This window comes from Oncorhynchus gorbuscha, linkage group LG03, assembly GCF_021184085.1.
Source record: "Oncorhynchus gorbuscha isolate QuinsamMale2020 ecotype Even-year linkage group LG03, OgorEven_v1.0, whole genome shotgun sequence".
Classification (NCBI taxonomy): Eukaryota; Metazoa; Chordata; class Actinopteri; order Salmoniformes; family Salmonidae; genus Oncorhynchus; species Oncorhynchus gorbuscha.
Genome location: NC_060175.1, coordinates 51,818,505 through 51,838,112, shown reverse-complemented (window position 1 = coordinate 51,838,112; position 19,608 = coordinate 51,818,505). Strand labels below are relative to the sequence as shown.

The 19,608-nt window shown below is 41.1% G+C and overlaps 2 protein-coding genes across 2 annotated transcripts; one reads left to right on the top strand and one right to left on the bottom strand.

The window, feature by feature from the left end:
• Positions 1 to 269: 269 nt before the first annotated feature.
• On the bottom strand, positions 270 to 1,831 carry LOC124020752 (transcription factor HES-5-like). Its single transcript, XM_046336016.1, has 2 exons — positions 1,744 to 1,831; positions 270 to 1,621 (listed from the first exon to the last, which is right to left on the bottom strand). The coding sequence occupies exons 1-2, from the start codon at positions 1,804 to 1,806 to the stop codon at positions 1,190 to 1,192; spliced, it is 495 nt and encodes a 164-aa protein (XP_046191972.1). The 5' UTR covers positions 1,807 to 1,831; the 3' UTR covers positions 270 to 1,189.
• A 5,851-nt stretch (positions 1,832 to 7,682) lies between these two features.
• LOC124020734 (transcription factor HES-5-like) lies at positions 7,683 to 8,322 on the top strand. Its single transcript, XM_046335995.1, has 2 exons — positions 7,683 to 7,770; positions 7,889 to 8,322. The coding sequence occupies exons 1-2, from the start codon at positions 7,708 to 7,710 to the stop codon at positions 8,318 to 8,320; spliced, it is 495 nt and encodes a 164-aa protein (XP_046191951.1). The 5' UTR covers positions 7,683 to 7,707; the 3' UTR covers positions 8,321 to 8,322.
• Positions 8,323 to 19,608: the final 11,286 nt, after the last annotated feature.

The window sequence follows — 19,608 nt, the reverse complement described above, 5'->3', positions numbered from 1 at the left end:
CTAGAAATGTCTCTTAACTTTGATATTACTCTGTAGATTTTGAATGAAGCACCTAGAGATATAAATTAAAATATTGATTCAATTGAGTGTTGCATTCCAATGCAGTCAATATCATTCTGCATAGTCTTGGGTCATCATTTTTATTGCATTTGAATCAGCCACTTAATCTATGTGGAGTTTCATAAATCAGTGATTTAATAATGTAATGTTGTTGGAGGATTGTCATTGTCAAGAAAAGAATGAAGCAACAGACAACAATATTTCATTTGATGATTTGTGTATTTATTCAGACTGACTCACTGAGTCACATCATTGAATAACTTAATTTAAGGTAAATATTTCAAGAGAAATAAAGTGATTAAACATCACAACAAGAACTTGAACAAATCTCCAAGATATGATACTCTATCAGAGTATAGGATACAAAGTTACTTTATTTATGAAAGACAACAGAATTGTTCAAAATAATCGTGTTTTTCAAGTAGACATTTAAAAGAAATCACATTTGCAATAAAATTATTATTCAAATAACATGATCGATCATTTCACAAATGAAGTTCGATCTTTAAACAAATCAAATATTGTTAATCACAGAGTGATGATAGCAGGTATAATACCCAGTTTGGGTAAATAATCCTCACGGAGGAACATTGATGCTGTAGCTCAAGTTGATCAATATCAAATATATAACTGATACATGCTTCACAGAAGATGCTCAATACAATGTCAATATGACTATATCACTACACAAATGTAGAGGTAAAAAATTACTCTAATTTTTACACCATAAAAACAGATTATTCAAATACAATCACACACAGATTGATGATATAGCATCCATTTTGGGTTAGAAGTTCTCATAGAGAACCATTAGTTATTGTTAATCATGAATATAAACACATGATCAATATAATCGACATGTTTCACAAAACATAAAGGTTATGATGCTTTCAATTAACACTACAAAAATGTAGTTTTCAAAGATCAGATTGTTTTCTAGGAAAACGTTTTTAACTTCAGTACAACTGAAATGAAAAGTCTCAATCACAGCAAGACTTTAAAAAACTCCTGCATAAGCAGAAAACAAAGAATATATTTTATTATACTCATTACTGTCCATGAAATTAATCTTAGACCAACATGGTCCATCCGTTGTGTTTGTCTGAGTGGAGCTCCAATCTGTAGGTCTCTACCAGGGCCTCCAGGGGACGATGTTGACTGGACTCTTCTCTTTGCTGATGCTGTGCTGGGCTGGGGAGCTCAGCTGAGGACGGTCAATCTTCCTCTTGTTCTCATCAGAGGATGGCTGCAGGCTCTGAAAGTGGCTCAGCAGTCTTCTCTGGGACTGTGACTTCTGCTCACATTTAGACAGGAAGTGAACAATCTCATGGACACACCTGGAGTAACCCTGATTGACAGGTGCTGAGCAGGAGGAGGAGCTCACTGGCTGGTTCTGTTGCTGTCGTCTCAGGAAGCAAACTGTCATCTCCAGGATGTCGGCTTTGTCCAGCTTGGAGTCGGCCTGCTGGTTGAGGATCTCTGGAACCAGGAGAGACTTGAGCTGCTCAATGCTGTTGTTGATACGATCTCTTCGTAACTTCTCCACCACTGGCTTTCTTAGCTGCAAGAAGAGACAAGGAGAGGCATTAATAACCTTATTCTGGTGTATGACATTATTGAAGCAGATTAACAATCAATCAATACAATTGAATAAATGTTGTTTAATTTGAATCTTCAAATTACCTTGTTTGTCAGAGTCAGGTGCTCCTTAGAGTAGATCATAGTTGAAGTGATTGTAGGTACCATGGCTGGATCTCTGTGCTGTAGAGGTCTGTGTAGAGAGAATCTGATCTCTACTGGCTTCGTCTCTCCTATATATTGTCCCAAATCTGCATATGAATGTGTGGGTCTTGGTCTTGTTGGAGTTTCTCACAGTCTGTAGCCAATGGGAGAGCTTGGGAGGACAGTGAGGAGTGTGGAGCTGCCACATGCTCAGTGTTCTTATTGCTGAGGGACAATGGTCACGTCTCAGGGGAACAGGTGGAGGGGTGGGGGTGATGGAGAGTGACTAACAGAGCGCTGTGTGAATCTGGGAAAGTGGTGACCCTTAGACCTGCTGCCTGATGTTGGGATCAATGACACTAACAGAGCACACGCTCATCATCACAATGTACACTTGTGGGACTGACACAGATTCTCTACATGAGAATGTTATAACACTTAATCCCTTCTGATGGTTGTATTGCAAAATAAAGTGTCAAATTTGACAGTAAAATATTTTAATATAGATTTTTAATATAGATTTCTAGCTATAATCAACAGAGACTTTAAGAACATTGTCACCTTTGAAACCTAATATTGTATAGTTATAAGTTAACTGTCATTTAGCCTTGTTCTGTATATATACAGCTAACTGCCAAAATAAAGGAAACACCAACACAAAAGTGTTTTAACAGTATGTTGGGCCACCACGAGCCAGAACAGCTTCAATGCACCTTGACATAGATTCTACAAGTGTCTGGAACTCTATTGGAGCGACGCGACACAATTCTTCCACAATAAATTCCATAATTTGGTGTTTTGTTGATGGTGGTGGAAAGGCTGTCTCAATCGCCGCTCCAGAATCTCCCGTAAGTGTTCAATTGGGTTGAGATCTGGTGACTGGTTTACATCGTTGGTTTACATCGTTTTTATGCTCATCCAACCATTCAGTGACCACTCGTGCCCTGTGGATGGGGGCATTATCGTCCTATTTGGCCATAGTCATGGTAGCCAAAACAATGGCCTGCCCAGCATTTCTATACATGACCCTAAGCATGATGGGATGTTAATTGCCTAATTCATTCAGTTAACACACCTGTGTGGAAGCACCTGCTTTCAATATACTTTGCATCCCTCATTTACTCATGTGTTTCCATTATCTTGGCAGTTACCTGTATGTTGCATTGCGATTCTGCTCTTGTGTCTGTATATTTGAAGATTTGGCAGACTACACTACAACTATCTATCTGCTAACCATGTGTATGTGACAAATAAACTTGGATTTGGTTTGAGAGTAGAGTTCAAACGTAGCAGATGTGTCCTCTGTCTTGAGGCCACTGGTCAGTGTGAGTAGAGAGCTGATCTGAGTTTCCCACACTGAGTCCTGTGTGCTGTGATCAATGCATTACAAAAGCTGCTCAGTGGACCATTAGTGACGGCTATTGGCTCTGTGTTGTACTAAAGACAGAGGCTGACATCACGGGCCATCTGGATTCTGGAGGGAAACTACCACTGGCTCCTTCCGTACTATTGCATATATTGATTTCATTTTATTCAGATATTAAAATGTTTCAGACTACATTACTGTATATCTTTTTTCATCTTTTTTTTAAGGACAATTTTATTGTTATTTGTTGTTATATTTATGTAACGAATGAAGCTGCCAAAGACCTTAAACTGTGACTCCGCTCTCCAGAGCTTTCCCACACTTTGTCCATTGATGGAAATATCTTTAAACAATAGAAGTGTGCCTTGTTAAATGCTAATTCTTCTCTTCATACAACCAATTCCCCAAAGGTGCCTGGTGAGAAACTTGGTAGTTAAATATGACTCCATTTCAGTATGACTCAACTGCAAGTGTGCTTAGGCACAAGAGTGAAACAACAGCCATGCGACAGCCATGATCAATTATCACCTAATTACTAATGCTTTTTTAAATCAGGAAACCAATTAGTGCAATGTTGTGATTTATCAGAAGTTGAGCATGTTACTGACTTGACCTTTGCCCCGACAACATCTGTTTAATCTGATACACATCTTAAAAGAATAGTTGTATTGCAGTATGTCAGGATATAACGGATATAATAGTTCTAGCCCTGTAACGTCATTGGTGCTTGAACACATTCCGCTAACAATACAGCAAAAGGTTTTCTGTGGTTTTCTGAGCTGTTCAAGGTGTACAACGTTCTAAGTACAGCATTGTGTGTTTATTCCTGCACTATCTTAGTAGGTTATTCACTTATGTTATGTCAGTTTTTTTTTAACACACCGGGCCTGGACTGTACACGTATTCACTTCCTGGTTTCTTACTTTCCATTTGATGCTTTCTTGTGCTATAAAATGTACCAAATGTTGGCTTGTTGACTATCCAAGTTCACAAGCTACTGTAGAGGTATGAATGGCCCTTTAGTATAATATACTTTCCCGTTTTTCTGTCACTTCATGTCAGGAGCATAAAACGGAGAGAAGAAATCATCCCTACATGAGATATAACATACTGTATGTACCTAATGCCGTCATCCCTCTGGGGTTTGCCAATGGAGAGATGTGTTTTGAAGACAACATGAAAAGACACGTGAAATATCTGCTGAAAATATTTATTTAGTCTTTGAATTAAACACATTAGGGACATTTAAAAACACTTTAGGCACATTTGTGTATTAGGCACATTTATATGTGTGTGAAGCCATTCATTAGTAGTTGAAAACAAAATAAACAGTACATTTTAAAATAACAATCATAACATTTCCTCTTAGTGTAAAGGCTAGCACGGTTCAAATTCGACATAGACTCACATACCCTAAGAAAGTGGGATGAACCAATGGTCACATTGTCCATACTTCTACATTGTAACAAGAGTGCCCAGCACTCGCTAACTCAATCTCTGAGGACAAGTGTTTACAATCAGAGTAACCCGCTCTGCTTTCTTCCAGGTAGCAGAGATCACCAAACACATCCAAGGTTGACTTTCTCATAGAAAGGATAGAGCAGTACGACTGCTAATAACAATGCATGCAAATGCATTTCTAAATCATTTCGACAGAATTGAAATATACACAAACTAACCTTCACAAAATCACTGTAATTTTAGACAAAACCTATTTTGGACTTATTATTCATTTAATTATGTCTCTGTCAGTTGCGATCCAGTGTCGGCCAATCAGTTGCAGTCTATAGCAGTGCCTCAAGCGAATACATTAAGCCAACGCCACAGTAAATGTCAGCAGGGTCCTTGACCTCTGAACTGGAACCTCCACGTCCATGCATCTCTCCCCCTCATTGTTCAAAGCAGAGTGGTACAATGTCCTCCTCTGGAGTGGGGAAGAGACGCAGTATGTCCCTGGAATATTTGGAATAGCCCGTGGGTGACAGCAAGGCCTTCTTCGGAGTGAAAAAAGGACACTGTTTTCTCCAGAATAGGAGAAATGGGAGATGTAGGGATCCCGTTCTGGAGGTGTTCTCCAATGACTATCTTCAGTTTCTCCACGCCGCTGCTGCACTTCCTCTCCAGCAGAGAGAGTTTGCACCTGAAAAACAACACAAGACAATCATGAACACCTCTTCTCGCTCATAGAGTTTTGTATTCGTTAATTACTCTTTACGACCTGAAGCATTTCAATGTAATTCGTCATGAGTTTACCTAATGTGCTGATCTTTTACGTTCGTGCTGTTCTGAAGCGCAATGTCCAAGTAGGCGGGCATTTTCAGATGTTTGGCCTTGAGTTTGCAGCTCGTCAATAAAGTGGAGATGTTGTTCTTGATAGGTCTTGATGGTGGTCTAGAGTTTGTGTTCTGGTAGCTCCGCTGTTCTGCTCTGTTGCGGCTGGTCTTGGGTCAGCTGAAGCTTAGAGAGTCTTCATTAGGGAGCTCTGCATCTCCATGTCGTATTTATGTGCCTCCTTCTGCGCTGTCTCACGCTCTGCAGCCAATCAGAGTGCTCCGATGGTGGGACAATGGTCAGTGGGAATAATAGCTGATTCCTCACAGGACAGGTGGGATGTTTTTTAAAATTATGCCATATGCCAAAGAGGTCGGCCACATTAGTCCCTGGGAACGTGTCTATGCCCATGAGTACACAGACAAATCATGTTCCCATGTCAAGTTGTGATACAAATCAACAAAATGCAAATATGACACGTATGCTCAGATCACAAGTCTTTCTGCTCCTAGCCAACTATCATTGCAGTAGATTACAATAATATATGTGTGTACTATATCTCCGTTATGGCCTTTTTACAGGTAAGTTGGTCATGTCAAGAATCTAATAGATAACCTAGGCAATCTTATTTGTTGATATTAATTGGGAAATCTTTGGTCACTGACGGTTGAGATACATAATCAACTTTCCTGGTATCCATAATATGGGGTCAATTTGTAAACTTAATCTTCAGAGTACATAGTACACACACATATAATTTTAAGAGTTTCTTTGGCAAAGATCTTGTCAAAATATTGTGCAATTCCTTAAAGTGTTTCCAAATGGAGTTCTATGGGATCCAGATAATTTGGCTGTAGGCAATGGTGGAAAAAGTACCCAATTGTCATACTTGAGTAAAAGTAAAGATACCTTAATAGAAAATGACTCAAGTAAAAGTGAAAGTCATCCAGTAAAATACTACTTGCGTAAAAGTCTAAAAGTATTTGATTTGAAATATATTTAAGTATCAAAAGTAAAAGTAAAAGTATAAATCATTAAAAAAATGTACAGATAGTCAGGCACACTCCAAAACTCAGACATAATTTACAAAGGAAGCATTTGTGTTTAGTGAGTCTGCCAGATCAGAGGCAGTAGGGATGACCAGGGATGTTCTCCTGATTGATAAGTGCGTGAAATTGATAATTTTCCTGTCATGTTAAGCATTCAAAATGTAACGAGTAGTTTTGGTGTCAGGGAAAATGTATAGAGTAAAAAGTACATTATTTTCTTTAGGAATGTAGTGAAGTAAAAGTAAAAGTTGTCAAAAATATAAATAGTATATAAGTACAGATAGCACCCCAAAACTACTTAAGTAGTACTTGAAAGTATTTTTACTTAAGTATTTACAGCACTGTAGGTACTAGATTGCCTTATAAACCAATCCCCTCCCTTGCTTGCTGTGCAAGGGCACAGCCAGTGGGGCTTTGTGAGAGCAGACACACTTCTATTGTGTGTCAGGGCTCAGCAGACGGCATGCAGAAGTGTGGGAAGCCGTGTGTCCCTTTGGCTCCCAGCTCCAGGAAAAGGAGGGCGTGTGACTGGGGCAAGCTCAGCGTTGTGCAGGGAGCCAGCTGTGCTGTGGAGCTCAGAGGAGGGAAGTTTGCTGCCTGGGCCTTCTATGAAACCTGAGCCTGTAGACAGACAGAAGATCATCATCGCCTGCCTCAGAGTTGCTGCACTTAGATGGAGTCACATTAGCTCGGAGGTAATCTGCTAGAGACAGATCGGTGTGAAATGACTCCAATCTGATTGATACTATTTCTCAAAAACTGTCAGCAAAAACTTTAAGAAAAATGAAATACAATTTCAGTAGCCAACAAGCATTTTATATAATGTGCTGTACTCCAAAAACATTGTAGAGACTTGTCAGTCTCATACGTGTACGTTGTAATAATGAGGAGTGTGCTCTGTCAGTGTCATTGATCCCAACAACAGGCTGCAGATCTAGGGGTCACCACTTTCCCAGATTCACACAGCGCTCTGTTAGTCACTCTCCATCACCCCCACCCCTCCACCTGTTCCCCTGAGACGTGACCATTGTCCCCCAGCAATAAGAACACTGAGCATGTGGCAGCTCCACACTCCTCACTGTCCTCCCAAGCTCTCCCATTGGCTACAGACTGTGAGAAACTCCAACAAGCCCAAGACCCACATATTCATATGCAGATTTGGGACAATATATAGGAGAGATGAAGCCAGTAGAGATCAGATTCTCTCTACACAGACCTCTACAGCACAGAGATCCAGCCATGGTACCTTCAATCACTTCAACTATGATCTACTCTAAGGAGCACCTGACTCTGACAAACAAGGTACACTTAAGATTCAAATTCAAGGAAATGAATTACATTTGATTGATTGTTAATCTGCTTCAATAATGTCATACAACAGAATAAGGTTATTAATGCCTCTCCTTGTCTCTTCTTGCAGCTAAGAAAGCCAGTGGTGGAGAAGTTACGCAGAGATCGTATCAACAACAGCATTGAGCAGCTCAAGTCTCTCCTGGTTCCAGAGATCCTCAACCAGCAGTCCGACTCTAAGATGGACAAAGACGACATCCTGGAGATGACAGTTTGCTTCCTGAGACGACAGCAACAGAACCAGCCAGTGAGCTCCTCCTCCTGCTCAGCACCTGTCAATCAGGGTTACTCCAGGTGTGTCCAAGAGATTGTTCACTTCCTTTCTAAAGATGAGCAGAAGTCACAGTCCCAGAGAAGACTGCTGCGACACTTCCAGAGCCTGCAGCCATCCTCTGATAAGAACAGGAGGGAGATTGACGGTCCTCAGCTGAGCTCCCCAGTCCAGCACAGCATCAGCAAAGAGAAGAGTCCAGTCAACATCGCCCCCTGGAGGCCCTGGTAGAGACCTACAGATTGGAGAAACACTCAGACAAACACAACGGATGGACCATGTTGGTCTAAGATTAATTTCATGGACAGTAATGAGTATAATAAAATATATTCTTCATCTTCTGCTTATGCAGGAGTTTTTAAAGTCTTGCTGTGAGACGTTTAATTAAAGTTGTACTGAACAAGTTAACGTTCTCTGAGAAAATGATCAAATTGATAATTTAAATAACGTTAATGTTTTGTGAAAAGTGTTGATTATATTAATCTTGTTTTTATATTCATGATCAACAATAACTTTAATGCTCCTCCATGAGAACTTTTAACCCACAATAGATATTATATAATCAGTCTGTTTGTGATGATCTATGACTGATCTGTTTGAAGTTCAAAATATATAAGACATAAACCTATTGCCTCTACATTTGTGTAGTGATATAGTCATATTGACTTTGTATTGAGCATCTTCTGTGAAGCATGTATCAGTTATATATTTGATATTGATCAACTTGAGCTACAGCATCAATGTTCCTCCGTGAGGATTATTTACCCAAACTGGGTATTATACCTGCTATCATCACTCTGTGATTAACAATATTTGATTTGTTTAAAGATCGAACTTCATTTGTGAAATGATCAATCATGTTATTTGAATAATAATTTTATTGCAAATGTGATTTAAAAAAATGTCTAATTGAAAAACATGATTATTTTGAACAATTATTTTGTCTTTCATAAAGAAAGTAACTTTGTATCCTATACTCTGATAGAGTATCATATCTTGGAGATTTGTTCAAGCTCTTGTTGTGATGTTTAATCACTGTATTTCTCTTGAAATATTTACCTTAAATTAAGGTATTCAATGATGTGACTCAGTGAGTCAGTCTGAATAAATACACAAATCATCAAATGAAATATTTTTGTCTGTTGCTTCATTCTTTTCTTAACAATGACAATCCTCCAACAACATTACATGATTAAAGTACTGATTTATGAAACTCCACATAGTTTAAGTGGCTGATTCAAATGCAATAACAATGATGACCCAAGACTATGCAGAATGATATTGACTGCATTGGAATGCAACACTCAATTGAATCAATACATTCATTTTCATCTCTTGGTGCTTCATTGAAAGTTTACAGATTAAGATCAATGTTAAGAGACATTTCTAGTCAAACATGATTATGTAGTAAAGGTGTAATGAACTATAGAGATGTAAGTGATCATAATAATAATAATAATAATATATGCCATTTAGCAGACGCTTTTATCCAAAGCAACTTACAGTCATGTGTGCATACGTTCTACGTATGGGTGGTCCCAGGAATCGAACCCACTACCCTGGCGTTACAAGCGCCATGCTCTACCAACTGAGCTACAGAAGGACCACGTCACTCTGACTTCCTTAGGAGGCATGACTCATATGTTTTTTATTGATGCACCTGTTTTAAATAAATGTATTTTCAGTGTTTCAGAAAGTGATCAATTATTTTAGTTTAGTCATAATATATCAGTGATTCCAGGTGTTGGGCAACAACTCATACTGTCATCTTATCGCTTTAAATGTTTAGAGCAGCTGTGCCCCTCAAACTCAATAGCTAATGTGATGTGTAATAAGACACACTTCTATTGTTCCTCCATTGAAAGCAGTGAATGGAGAGAATGTGGGAAACCGAGGAGAATTCACTCACAGGGCCCCTTCAGGACAATAGACTGGGACCTCGACCCTGGACTGTCAGAGGTTAGAGTGGGGGACTGTGTCTCTATGGGAAATCAATGGATATATGTCTGATAATCCCACATTTAATGTTTACTATTTGGGTCTTAAATTTAGAAATCTGCTCAAACATACTGTGTGTTTCAAAAAAAAGATAAAGATATCATTTTTTTTGCATTTTGAAAGCACTTTTAGGCAGTACCTGCCCCTTCTTCTAGATTAATGATGTTTTCATGCTGTTTGTATGTGGGGCATGGTTGAAAACATGATATTTATTTGTGTAAACATACAATTACAGCTTGAATTGATGATCTGTTGCTTAAGATAAATATTTGTGTAATGAGCTTCACCCTTAAAGGGATTGATAGGAACTGTGTGTGTAGAGATGAATTAGCATTTAACAAGGCACAGTTGTGTTGTTTGGTGGGAGCTCTCTCAATGGGAAAAGTGTGGGAAAGCTCTGGAGAGCAGAGTCACAGTTTAGTGTCCTCATCAGTCCCACCAGCACCTGTGAATCTCTATGGTGAATAGGCACACTTCAATTGTTCAGGGGATAGAATGGGTGGGAAGGGGTATATTTGTCATGTTTTGTCATTTATTATCTTGTCTTGTCCCTGTGCTTCCCATTCTATTCGTTTCCCTCTGCTGGTCTTATTAGGTTCTTTCCCTCTTTCTATCCCTCTCTCTCCCCCTCCCTCTCTCACTCTCTCGCTCTCTCTTCTCTCTATCGTTCCGTTCCTGCTCCCAGCTGTTCCTATTCCCCTAATCAATCATTTAGTCTTCCCACACCTGTTCCCGATCCTTTCCCCTGATTAGAGTCCCTATTTCTTCCTTTGTGTTCCGTTCCTGTCCTGTCGGTTCCTTGTCTAGAATTCACCGTGCTGTGTTTGTGTATCGCCCTGTCGTGTCGTGTTTTCCTCAGATGCTGCGTGGTGAGCAGGTGTCTGAGTCTGTCTGGTTCAAGTGCCTTCCCGAGGCAACCTGCTGTTCACCTGCTGTTCAAGATCGAGTCTCCAGTTTGTCCTCGTCATTTCGAGTGAAAGTTGTGTTTTTTGTTTGTATTTACTTTACTGGATTAAAGACTCTGTTTTCGCCAAGTCGCTTTTGGGTCCTCTTTCACCTGCATGACAATATTGGGTTATTTTTTACTCTTTCTTAGGAGGGAAATACGATAATTATTAAATAGAGCAAATTCTGAATTATTTACCCAAGTTATGATAGGCTTTTTCTATCATGATTATAGACTTGGTTTTATTCAGTAAATGTATGTAGTTTAGTGATTTGTATGATAAACAATGAACAGCATTCCATTCTAATTAGGCATACAAAAGTTAACCCTTTGTCGATTTATAATGAAACAAGTCACAGACAATAATTTTCAACAGAGTACTTAATATCATGTGTTTTATACCATTAAAGGATGAATATTTCTTTATAAAGGTATGTCCTGTTAGTATCATCTTGCCAGTGCTGATCTTTCCCTCCAGAATCCAGAAGGTCTGTGACGTCAGCCTCTGTCTTTAGTACAACACAGAGTCAATAGCCGTCACTAATGGTCCACGGAGCAGCTTTTGTAATGCATTGATCACAGCACACAGGACTCAGTGTGGGAAACTCAGATCAGCTCTCTACTCACACTGACCAGTGGCCTCAAGACAGAGGACACATCTGCTACGTTTGAACTCCAGAATGCTTGACCTTATAACTACTAATACTGAGTTAAGAGAACCCTTGCTATTGATACAGATGACCCTTAAAATACTGAAAACCAAGGTATACATTATCCTGGTATCTATCCACTCACCTGCTAATGTTGACTAAAATCATATATATTCCCAAACATTCTGACTCACTGAAAATATAAATATGTATGAATTTAAACATGAATTAAAATTGTGAAACATTGTCACACATCATCATATTGTTAAATGTAACTACCGGTATGTGCGAAGTAAAACCATATTGTAGAGTCATTAATTAATTTCAGAAGTCATATCCATGGAGAGAATAAAATGTTTCTAAGTCAGTGATGAAGCTTGGATACAGAATATTACATTCAACAATGTCTTTACAGGTGGAGATTAATAACACTGTTCTTTTATTTAGAGAATCTGTGTCAGTCTCACACCTGTAAGTTGTAATGATGAGCGTGTGCTCTGTCAGTGTCATTGATGCCAACATCAGGCTGCAGATCTAGGGGTCACCACTTTCCCAGATTCACACAGCGCTCTGTTAGTCACTCTACATCATCCCCACCCCTCCACCTGTTCCCCTGAGACGTGACCATTGTCCCCCAGCAATAAGAACACTGAGCATGTGGCAGCTCCACACTCCTCACTGTCCTCCCAAGCTCTCCCATTGGCTACAGACTGTGAGAAACTCCAACAAGCCCAAGACCCACACATTCATATGCAGATTTGGGACAATATATAGGAGAGATGAAGCCAGTAGAGATCAGATTCTCTCTACACAGACCTCTACAGCACAGAGATCCAGCCATGGTACCTAAAATCACTTCAACTATGATCTACCCTATGTAGCACCTGACTCTGACAAACAAGGTAAATTGAAGATTCAAATTCAATGACATTTATTCTATTGTATTGATTGATTGTTAATCTGCTTCAATAATGTCATACACCAGAATAAGGTTATTAATGCCTCTACTTGTCTCTTCTTGCAGCTAAGTAAGCCAGTGGTGGAGAAGTTACGCAGAGATTGTATCAACAACAGCATTGAGCAGCTCAAGTCTCTCCTGGTTCCAGAGATCCTCAACCAGCAGTCCGACTCTAAGATGGACAAAGACGACATCCTGGAGATGACAGTTTGCTTCTTTTATCCCACAATAGATTTGATATAATCAGTCTGTTTGTGATTATCTATTACCGATCTGTTTAAAGGTCAAAATATATAAGACAATAATCTATCGCCTCTACATTTGTGTAGTGATGTTGTCATATTGACATAGTATTGAGCATCTTCTGTGAAGCATGTATCAGTTATATATTTGATATATTTGATATTGATCAACTTGAGCTACAACTTGAGCTACAACAAAGCAGACATCCTGGAGATGACAGTTTGCTTCCTGAGACAACAGCAACAGAACCAGCCAGTGAGCTCCTCCTCCTGCTCAGCACCTGTCAATCAGGGTTACTCCAGGTGTGTCCATGAGATTGTTCACTTCCTGTCTAAAGATGAGCAGAAGTCACAGTCCCAGAGAAGACTGCTGTGACACTTCCAGAGCCTGCAGCCATCCTCTGATAAGAACAGGAGGGAGATTGACGGTCCTCAGCTAAGCTCCCCAGTCCAGCACAGCATCAGCAAAGAGAAGAGTCCAGTCAACATCGCCCCCTGGAGGCCCTGGTAGAGACCTACAGATTGGAGCTCCACTCAGACAAACACAACGGATGGACCATGTTGGTCTAAGATTAATTTCATGGACAGTAATGAGTATAATAAAATATATTCTTCATGCAGGAGTTTTTTAAGTCTTACTGTGAGACGTTTAATTAAAGTTGTACTGAACAAGTTAACGTTCTCTGAGAAAATGATCAAATCTATAATTTAAATAACGTTAATGTTTTGTGAAACATGTTGATTATATTAATCTTGTTTTTATATTCATGATCAACAATCACTTTAATGCTCCTCCATGAGAACTTTTAACCCACAATAGATATTATATAATCAGTCTGTTTGTGATTATCTATGACTGATCTGTTTAAAGGTCTAAATGTATAAGACATAAACCTATTGCCACTACATTTGTGTAGTGATATAGTCATATTGACATTGTATTGCACATCTTCTGTGAAGCATGTATCAGTTATATATTTGATATTGATTGAACTTGAGCTACAGCATCAATGTTCCTCCGTGAGGATTATTTACCCAAACTGGGTATTATACCTGTTATCATCACTCTGTGATTAACAATATTTGATTTGTTTAAAGATCGAACTTCATTTGTGAAATTATCGATCATGTTATTTGAATAATGTGTTTATTGCAAATGGGAGAAAGAAATGTCTAATTGAAAAACCCTTGTTTATTTTAAACAATTCTGCTGTCTTTTATAGAGACAGTAACTTTGTATCCTATACTCTGATAGAGTATCATATCTTGGAGATTTGTTCAAGTTCTTGTTGTGATGTTTAATCACTGTATTTCTCTTGAAATATTTACCTTAAATTAAGTTATTCAATGATGTGACTCAGTGAGTCAGTCTGAATAAATACACAAATCATCAAATGAAATATTTTTGTCTGTTGCTTCATTCTTTTCTTGACAATGACAATCCTCCAACAACATTACATTATTAAATTACTGATTTATGAAACTCCACATAGAATAACTGGCTGATTCAAATGTAATAAGAATGATGACCCAAGACTATGCAGAAATGATATTGACTGCATTGGAATGCAACTGTCACGCCTTGGTCATTGTATTTTGTGTTTTTGTTATATTTTTGGGTAGGCCAGGGTGTGACATGGGTTTATATGTTGTTTTCGTATTGGGGTTTGTATTTTTTGGGATCGCGGCTGATTAGGGGTGTTGTTAGGCTTGGCTGCCTGAGGCGATTCTCAATCAGAGTCAGGTGCTTATCGTTGTCTCTGATTGGGAACCGTATTTAGGGAGCCATAGTTTCGCTTTGTAATTCGTGGGTGATTGTTCCTGTCTTTGTGTAGTTTCACCAGATAGGCTGTAATAGGTTTCACGTTCCGTTTGTTGTTTTTGTATTTAGTTATTTCATGTATCGTTTCGTTTTCTTCATTAAAGATCATGAGTAACAAACACGCTGCATTTCGGTCCGACTCTCTTCCTTCAACAGACGAACGCCGTTACAGAATCACCCACCACTCACGGACCGAGCAGTGTGTAAACTGGCAGCGACAACGACAGCTTCAGCAGCGAAAGGAGGACATTATGGATGGTAGACGCATGGAGTATACGACGTGGGAAGAAATCGACAGGTGGGCGGCCGACCCAGAGAGAGTGCAGGCGCCCGCCTGGGATTCGCTTCAGCAGTGCGAAGAGGGCTACAGGCGAATGGAGTCCAAAAGGAAAACACGGCGACGCAGAGTGAAAACCGAAAGTAACCCCCAATTATTTATTGGGGGAGGGCGCAGAGAGAGAGTGGCTGAGTCAGGGTTCAGACCTGAGCCAACTCTCCCTGTTAATCGTGAAGAGCAGTTGCAGTGGGAGAGGCTGCACCACTTGGAGAATTGGACATGGGAGGAGGAATTAGACTGGAAAGGACCCTGGGCTCAGCCTGGAGAATATCGCCGTCCCAAGGAAGAAATAGAAGCGGCTAAAGCGGAGAGGCGCTGGTATGAGAAGGCAGCACGGCGACGCGGTTGGAAGCCTGAAAAGCAGCCCAAAAAAAATATTGGGGGGGGGGTGGCTAGAAGGGAGTATGGTTATGCCAGGTAGGAGACCTGCGCAAACTCCCTGTGCTCACCGTTGGGCTAGAGAGACCGGGCAGGCACAGTGTTATGCTATGGAGCGCACAGTGTTTCCAGTGCGGGTGCATAGCCAGGTGCGGCACATACCAGCCCTTCCTATTGGCCGGGCTAGAGTGGGCATCGAGCCAGGTAAGCTTGGGCAGGCTCGGTGCTCAAGAGCTCCAGTGCGCCTGCATGGTCCGGTCTATCCAGAGCCACCTCCACACACCAGTCCTCCGGTAGCAGCTCCCCGTACCAGGCTTCCTGTGCGTGTCCTCGATCCAGTACCACCAGTTCCAGCACCACGCACCAGGCCTCCAGTGCGCCTCGCCTGTTCAGCACAGCCAGCGCTTTTCTCCTCTCCTGCGCTGTCGGAGTCTCCCGCCTGTTTAGCACAGCCAGAGCCTTTCTCCTCTCCTGCGCTGCCGGAGTGCTCCCAGTCTGCCCAGCGCCGCCAGTGCTCCCAGTCTGCCCAGCGCCGCCAGTGCTCCCAGTCTGCCCAGCTCCGCCAGTGCTCCCAGTCTGCCCAGCGTCGCCAGTGTTCCCAGTCTGCCCAGCGCCGCCAGTGCTCCCAGTCTGCCCAGCGCCGCCAGTCTGCCCAGCGCCGCCAGTCTGCCCAGCGCCGCCAGTATGCCCAGTGCCGCCAGTGCTCCCAGTCTGCCCAGCGCCGCCAGTGCTCCCAGTCTGCCCAGCGCCGCCAGTGCTCCCAGTCTGCCCAGGGCCGCCAGTGCCGCCAGTCAGCCCAGCGCCGCCAGACAACCAGTCTCTTCCAGATCTGCCAGACAACCAGTCTCTTCCAGATCTTCCAGACAACCAGAATCTTCCAGATCTGCTTGTCAACCTGAATCTTCCAGTTCCGCCAGCCAGCCAGGATTTACCGGAGCCTACTACCTGCCTGAGCTTCATCTCAGTACTGGGCTTCCTCTCAGTACTGGGCTTCCTCTCAGTACTGGGCTTCCCCTCAGTCCTGGGCTGCCCCTCAGTTCCGGGCTGCCCCTCAGTTCCGGGCTGCCCCTCAGTCCCGGGCTGCTTCTGTCCCGAGCTGCCCCTCTGTCCCGAGCTGCCCCTCTGTCCCAAGCTGCCCCTCTGTCCCGAGCTGCTCCTCAGTTATGTGGGGATCTAGGTGAGGACTATTAGGCCATGGTCGGCGGAGAGGGTGGATTATCCCAGGACGCGAATGGGAGGAACAAGGACATTAATGGAGTGGGGTCCACGTCCCGAGCCTGAACCGCCACCATGGACAGACGCCCACCCGGACCCTCCCTATGCTTTTGAGGTGCGTCCGGGAGTCCGCACCTTAGAGGGGGGGGGGGGTTCTGTCACGCCTTGGTCATTGTATTTTGTGTTTTTGTTATATTTTTGGGTAGGCCAGGGTGTGACATGGGTTTATATGTTGTTTTCGTATTGGGGTTTGTATTTTTTGGGATCGCGGCTGATTAGGGGTGTTGTTAGGCTTGGCTGCCTGAGGCGATTCTCAATCAGAGTCAGGTGCTTATCGTTGTCTCTGATTGGGAACCGTATTTAGGGAGCCATAGTTTCGCTTTGTAATTCGTGGGTGATTGTTCCTGTCTTTGTGTAGTTTCACCAGATAGGCTGTAATAGGTTTCACGTTCCGTTTGTTGTTTTTGTATTTAGTTATTTCATGTATCGTTTTGTTTTCTTCATTAAAGATCATGAGTAACAAACACTCTGCATTTCGGTCCGACTCTCTTCCTTCAACAGACGAACGCCGTTACAGCAACACTCAATTGAATCAATATATTCATTTTTATCTCTAGGTGCTTCAATGAAAATCTACAGAGTAATATCAAACATATCAAACAACTACAACATTATTATTTTACAGTAATTGTTTTTATATAAAACATAACAGTCATATATCTTGTTGTAGTAAAGGTGTAATGAACTATAGAGATGTAAGTGATCATCATTCTGACTTCCTTAGGAGACATGACTCATATGTTTTTTATTGATGCACCTGTTTTAAATAAATGTATTTTCAGTGTTTCAGAATGTGATCAATTATTTTAGTTTAGTCATAATATATCAGTGATTCCAGGTGTTGGGCAAAAACTAGTACTGTCATCTTAATGCTTTAAATGTTTAGAGCAGCTGTGCCCCTCAAACTCAATAGCTAATGTGATGTGTAATAAGACACACTTCTATTGTTCCTCCATTGAAAGCAGTGAATGGAGAGAATGTGGGAAACCGAGGAGAATTCACTCACAGGGCCCCTTCAGGACAATAGACTGGGACCTCGACCCTGGACTGTCAGAGGTTAGAGTGGGGGACTGTGTCTCTATGGGAAATCAATGGATATATTTCTGATAATCCCACAACATTTTTTTGCATTTTGAAAGCACTTTTAGGCAGTACTTACCCCTTCTTCAAAATGAATGCAGTTAATTATGTTTTTATTCTGTTTCTATGTGGGGCATGGTTGAACACATTATATTTCTTTGTATAAATAGAGAATTGATTCTCTGTAACATTGAATCTTTATCTGTTGCTTAGGATACATATTCGTGTATTGAGCTTCACCCCCAAGGGATTGATAGGAACTGTGTGTGTAGAGATATGAATTAGCATTTAACAAGGCACAGTTGTGTTGTTTGGTGGAAGCTCTCTCAATGGGAAAAGTGTGGGAAAGCTCTGGAGAGCAGAGTCACAGTTTAGTGTCCTCATCAGTCCCACCAGCACCTGCGATTCTCTATGGTGAATAGGCACACTTCAATTGTTCAGGGGATAGAATGGGTGGGAAGGGGTATATTGGGTTATGTCTTACTCTTTCTTAGGAAGGAAATACGATAATTATTACATTTTAAACACTCTGATTTATTTACTTAAGTTATCATAGGTTTTCTCTGTCATGATGATGGACAGAGTTTTATTCTTTACATTTACGTTGTTGAGTTATTTGTCTGAAAAACAATTAACAGCATTCCATTCTAATTAGGCATGCAAAAGTTAACCCTTTGTCGATTTATAATGAAACAAATCACAGACAATAATTTTCAACAGAGTACTTCATATCATGTGTTTTATACCATTAAAGGATGAATATTTATTTATAAAGGTATGTCCTGTTAGTATCATCTTGCCAGTGCTGATCTTTCCCTCCAGTATTCAGAAGGTCTGTGACGTCAGCCTCTGTCTTTAGTACAACACAGAGTCAATAGCCGTCACTAATGGTCCACGGAGCAGCTTTTGTAATGCATTGATCACAGCACACAGGACTCAGTGTGGGAAACTTAGATCAGCTCTCTACTCACACTGACCAGTGGCCTCAAGACAGAGGACACATCTGCTACGTTTGAACTCCAGAATGCTTGACCTTATAACTACTAATACTGAGTTAAGAGCATCCTTGCTATTGATACGGATGACCCTTAAAATACTGAAAACCAAGGTATACATTATCCTGGTATCTATCCACTCACCTGTTAATGTTGACTAAAATCATATATATTCCCAAACATTCTGACTCACTGAAAATATAAATATGTATGAATTTAAACATGAATTAAAATTGTGAAACATTGTCACACATCATCATATTGTTAAATGTAACTACCGGTATGTGCGAAGTAAAACCATATTGTAGAGTCATTCATTAATTTCAGAAGTCATATCCATGGAGAGAATAAAATGTTTCTAAGTCAGTGATGAAGCTTGGATACAGAATATTACATTCAACAATGTCCTTACAGGTGGAGATTAATAACACTGTTCTTTTCTTTAGAGAATCTGTGTCAGTCTCACACCTGTAAGTTGTAATGATGAGCATGTGCTCTGTTAGTGTCATTGATGCCAACATCAGGCAGCAGATCTAGGGGTCACCACTTTCCCAGATTCACACAGCGCTCTGTTAGTCACTCTACATCATCCACACCCCTCCACCTGTTCCCCTGAGACGTGACCATTGTCCCCCAGCAATAAGAACACTGAGCATGTGGCAGCTCCACACTCCTCACTGTCCTCCCAAGCTCTTCCATTGGCTACAGACTGTGAGAAACTCCAACAAGCCCAAGACCCACACATTCATATGCAGATTTGGGACAATATATAGGAGAGATGAAGCCAGTAGAGATCAGATTCTCTCTACACAGACCTCTACAGCACAGAGATCCAGCC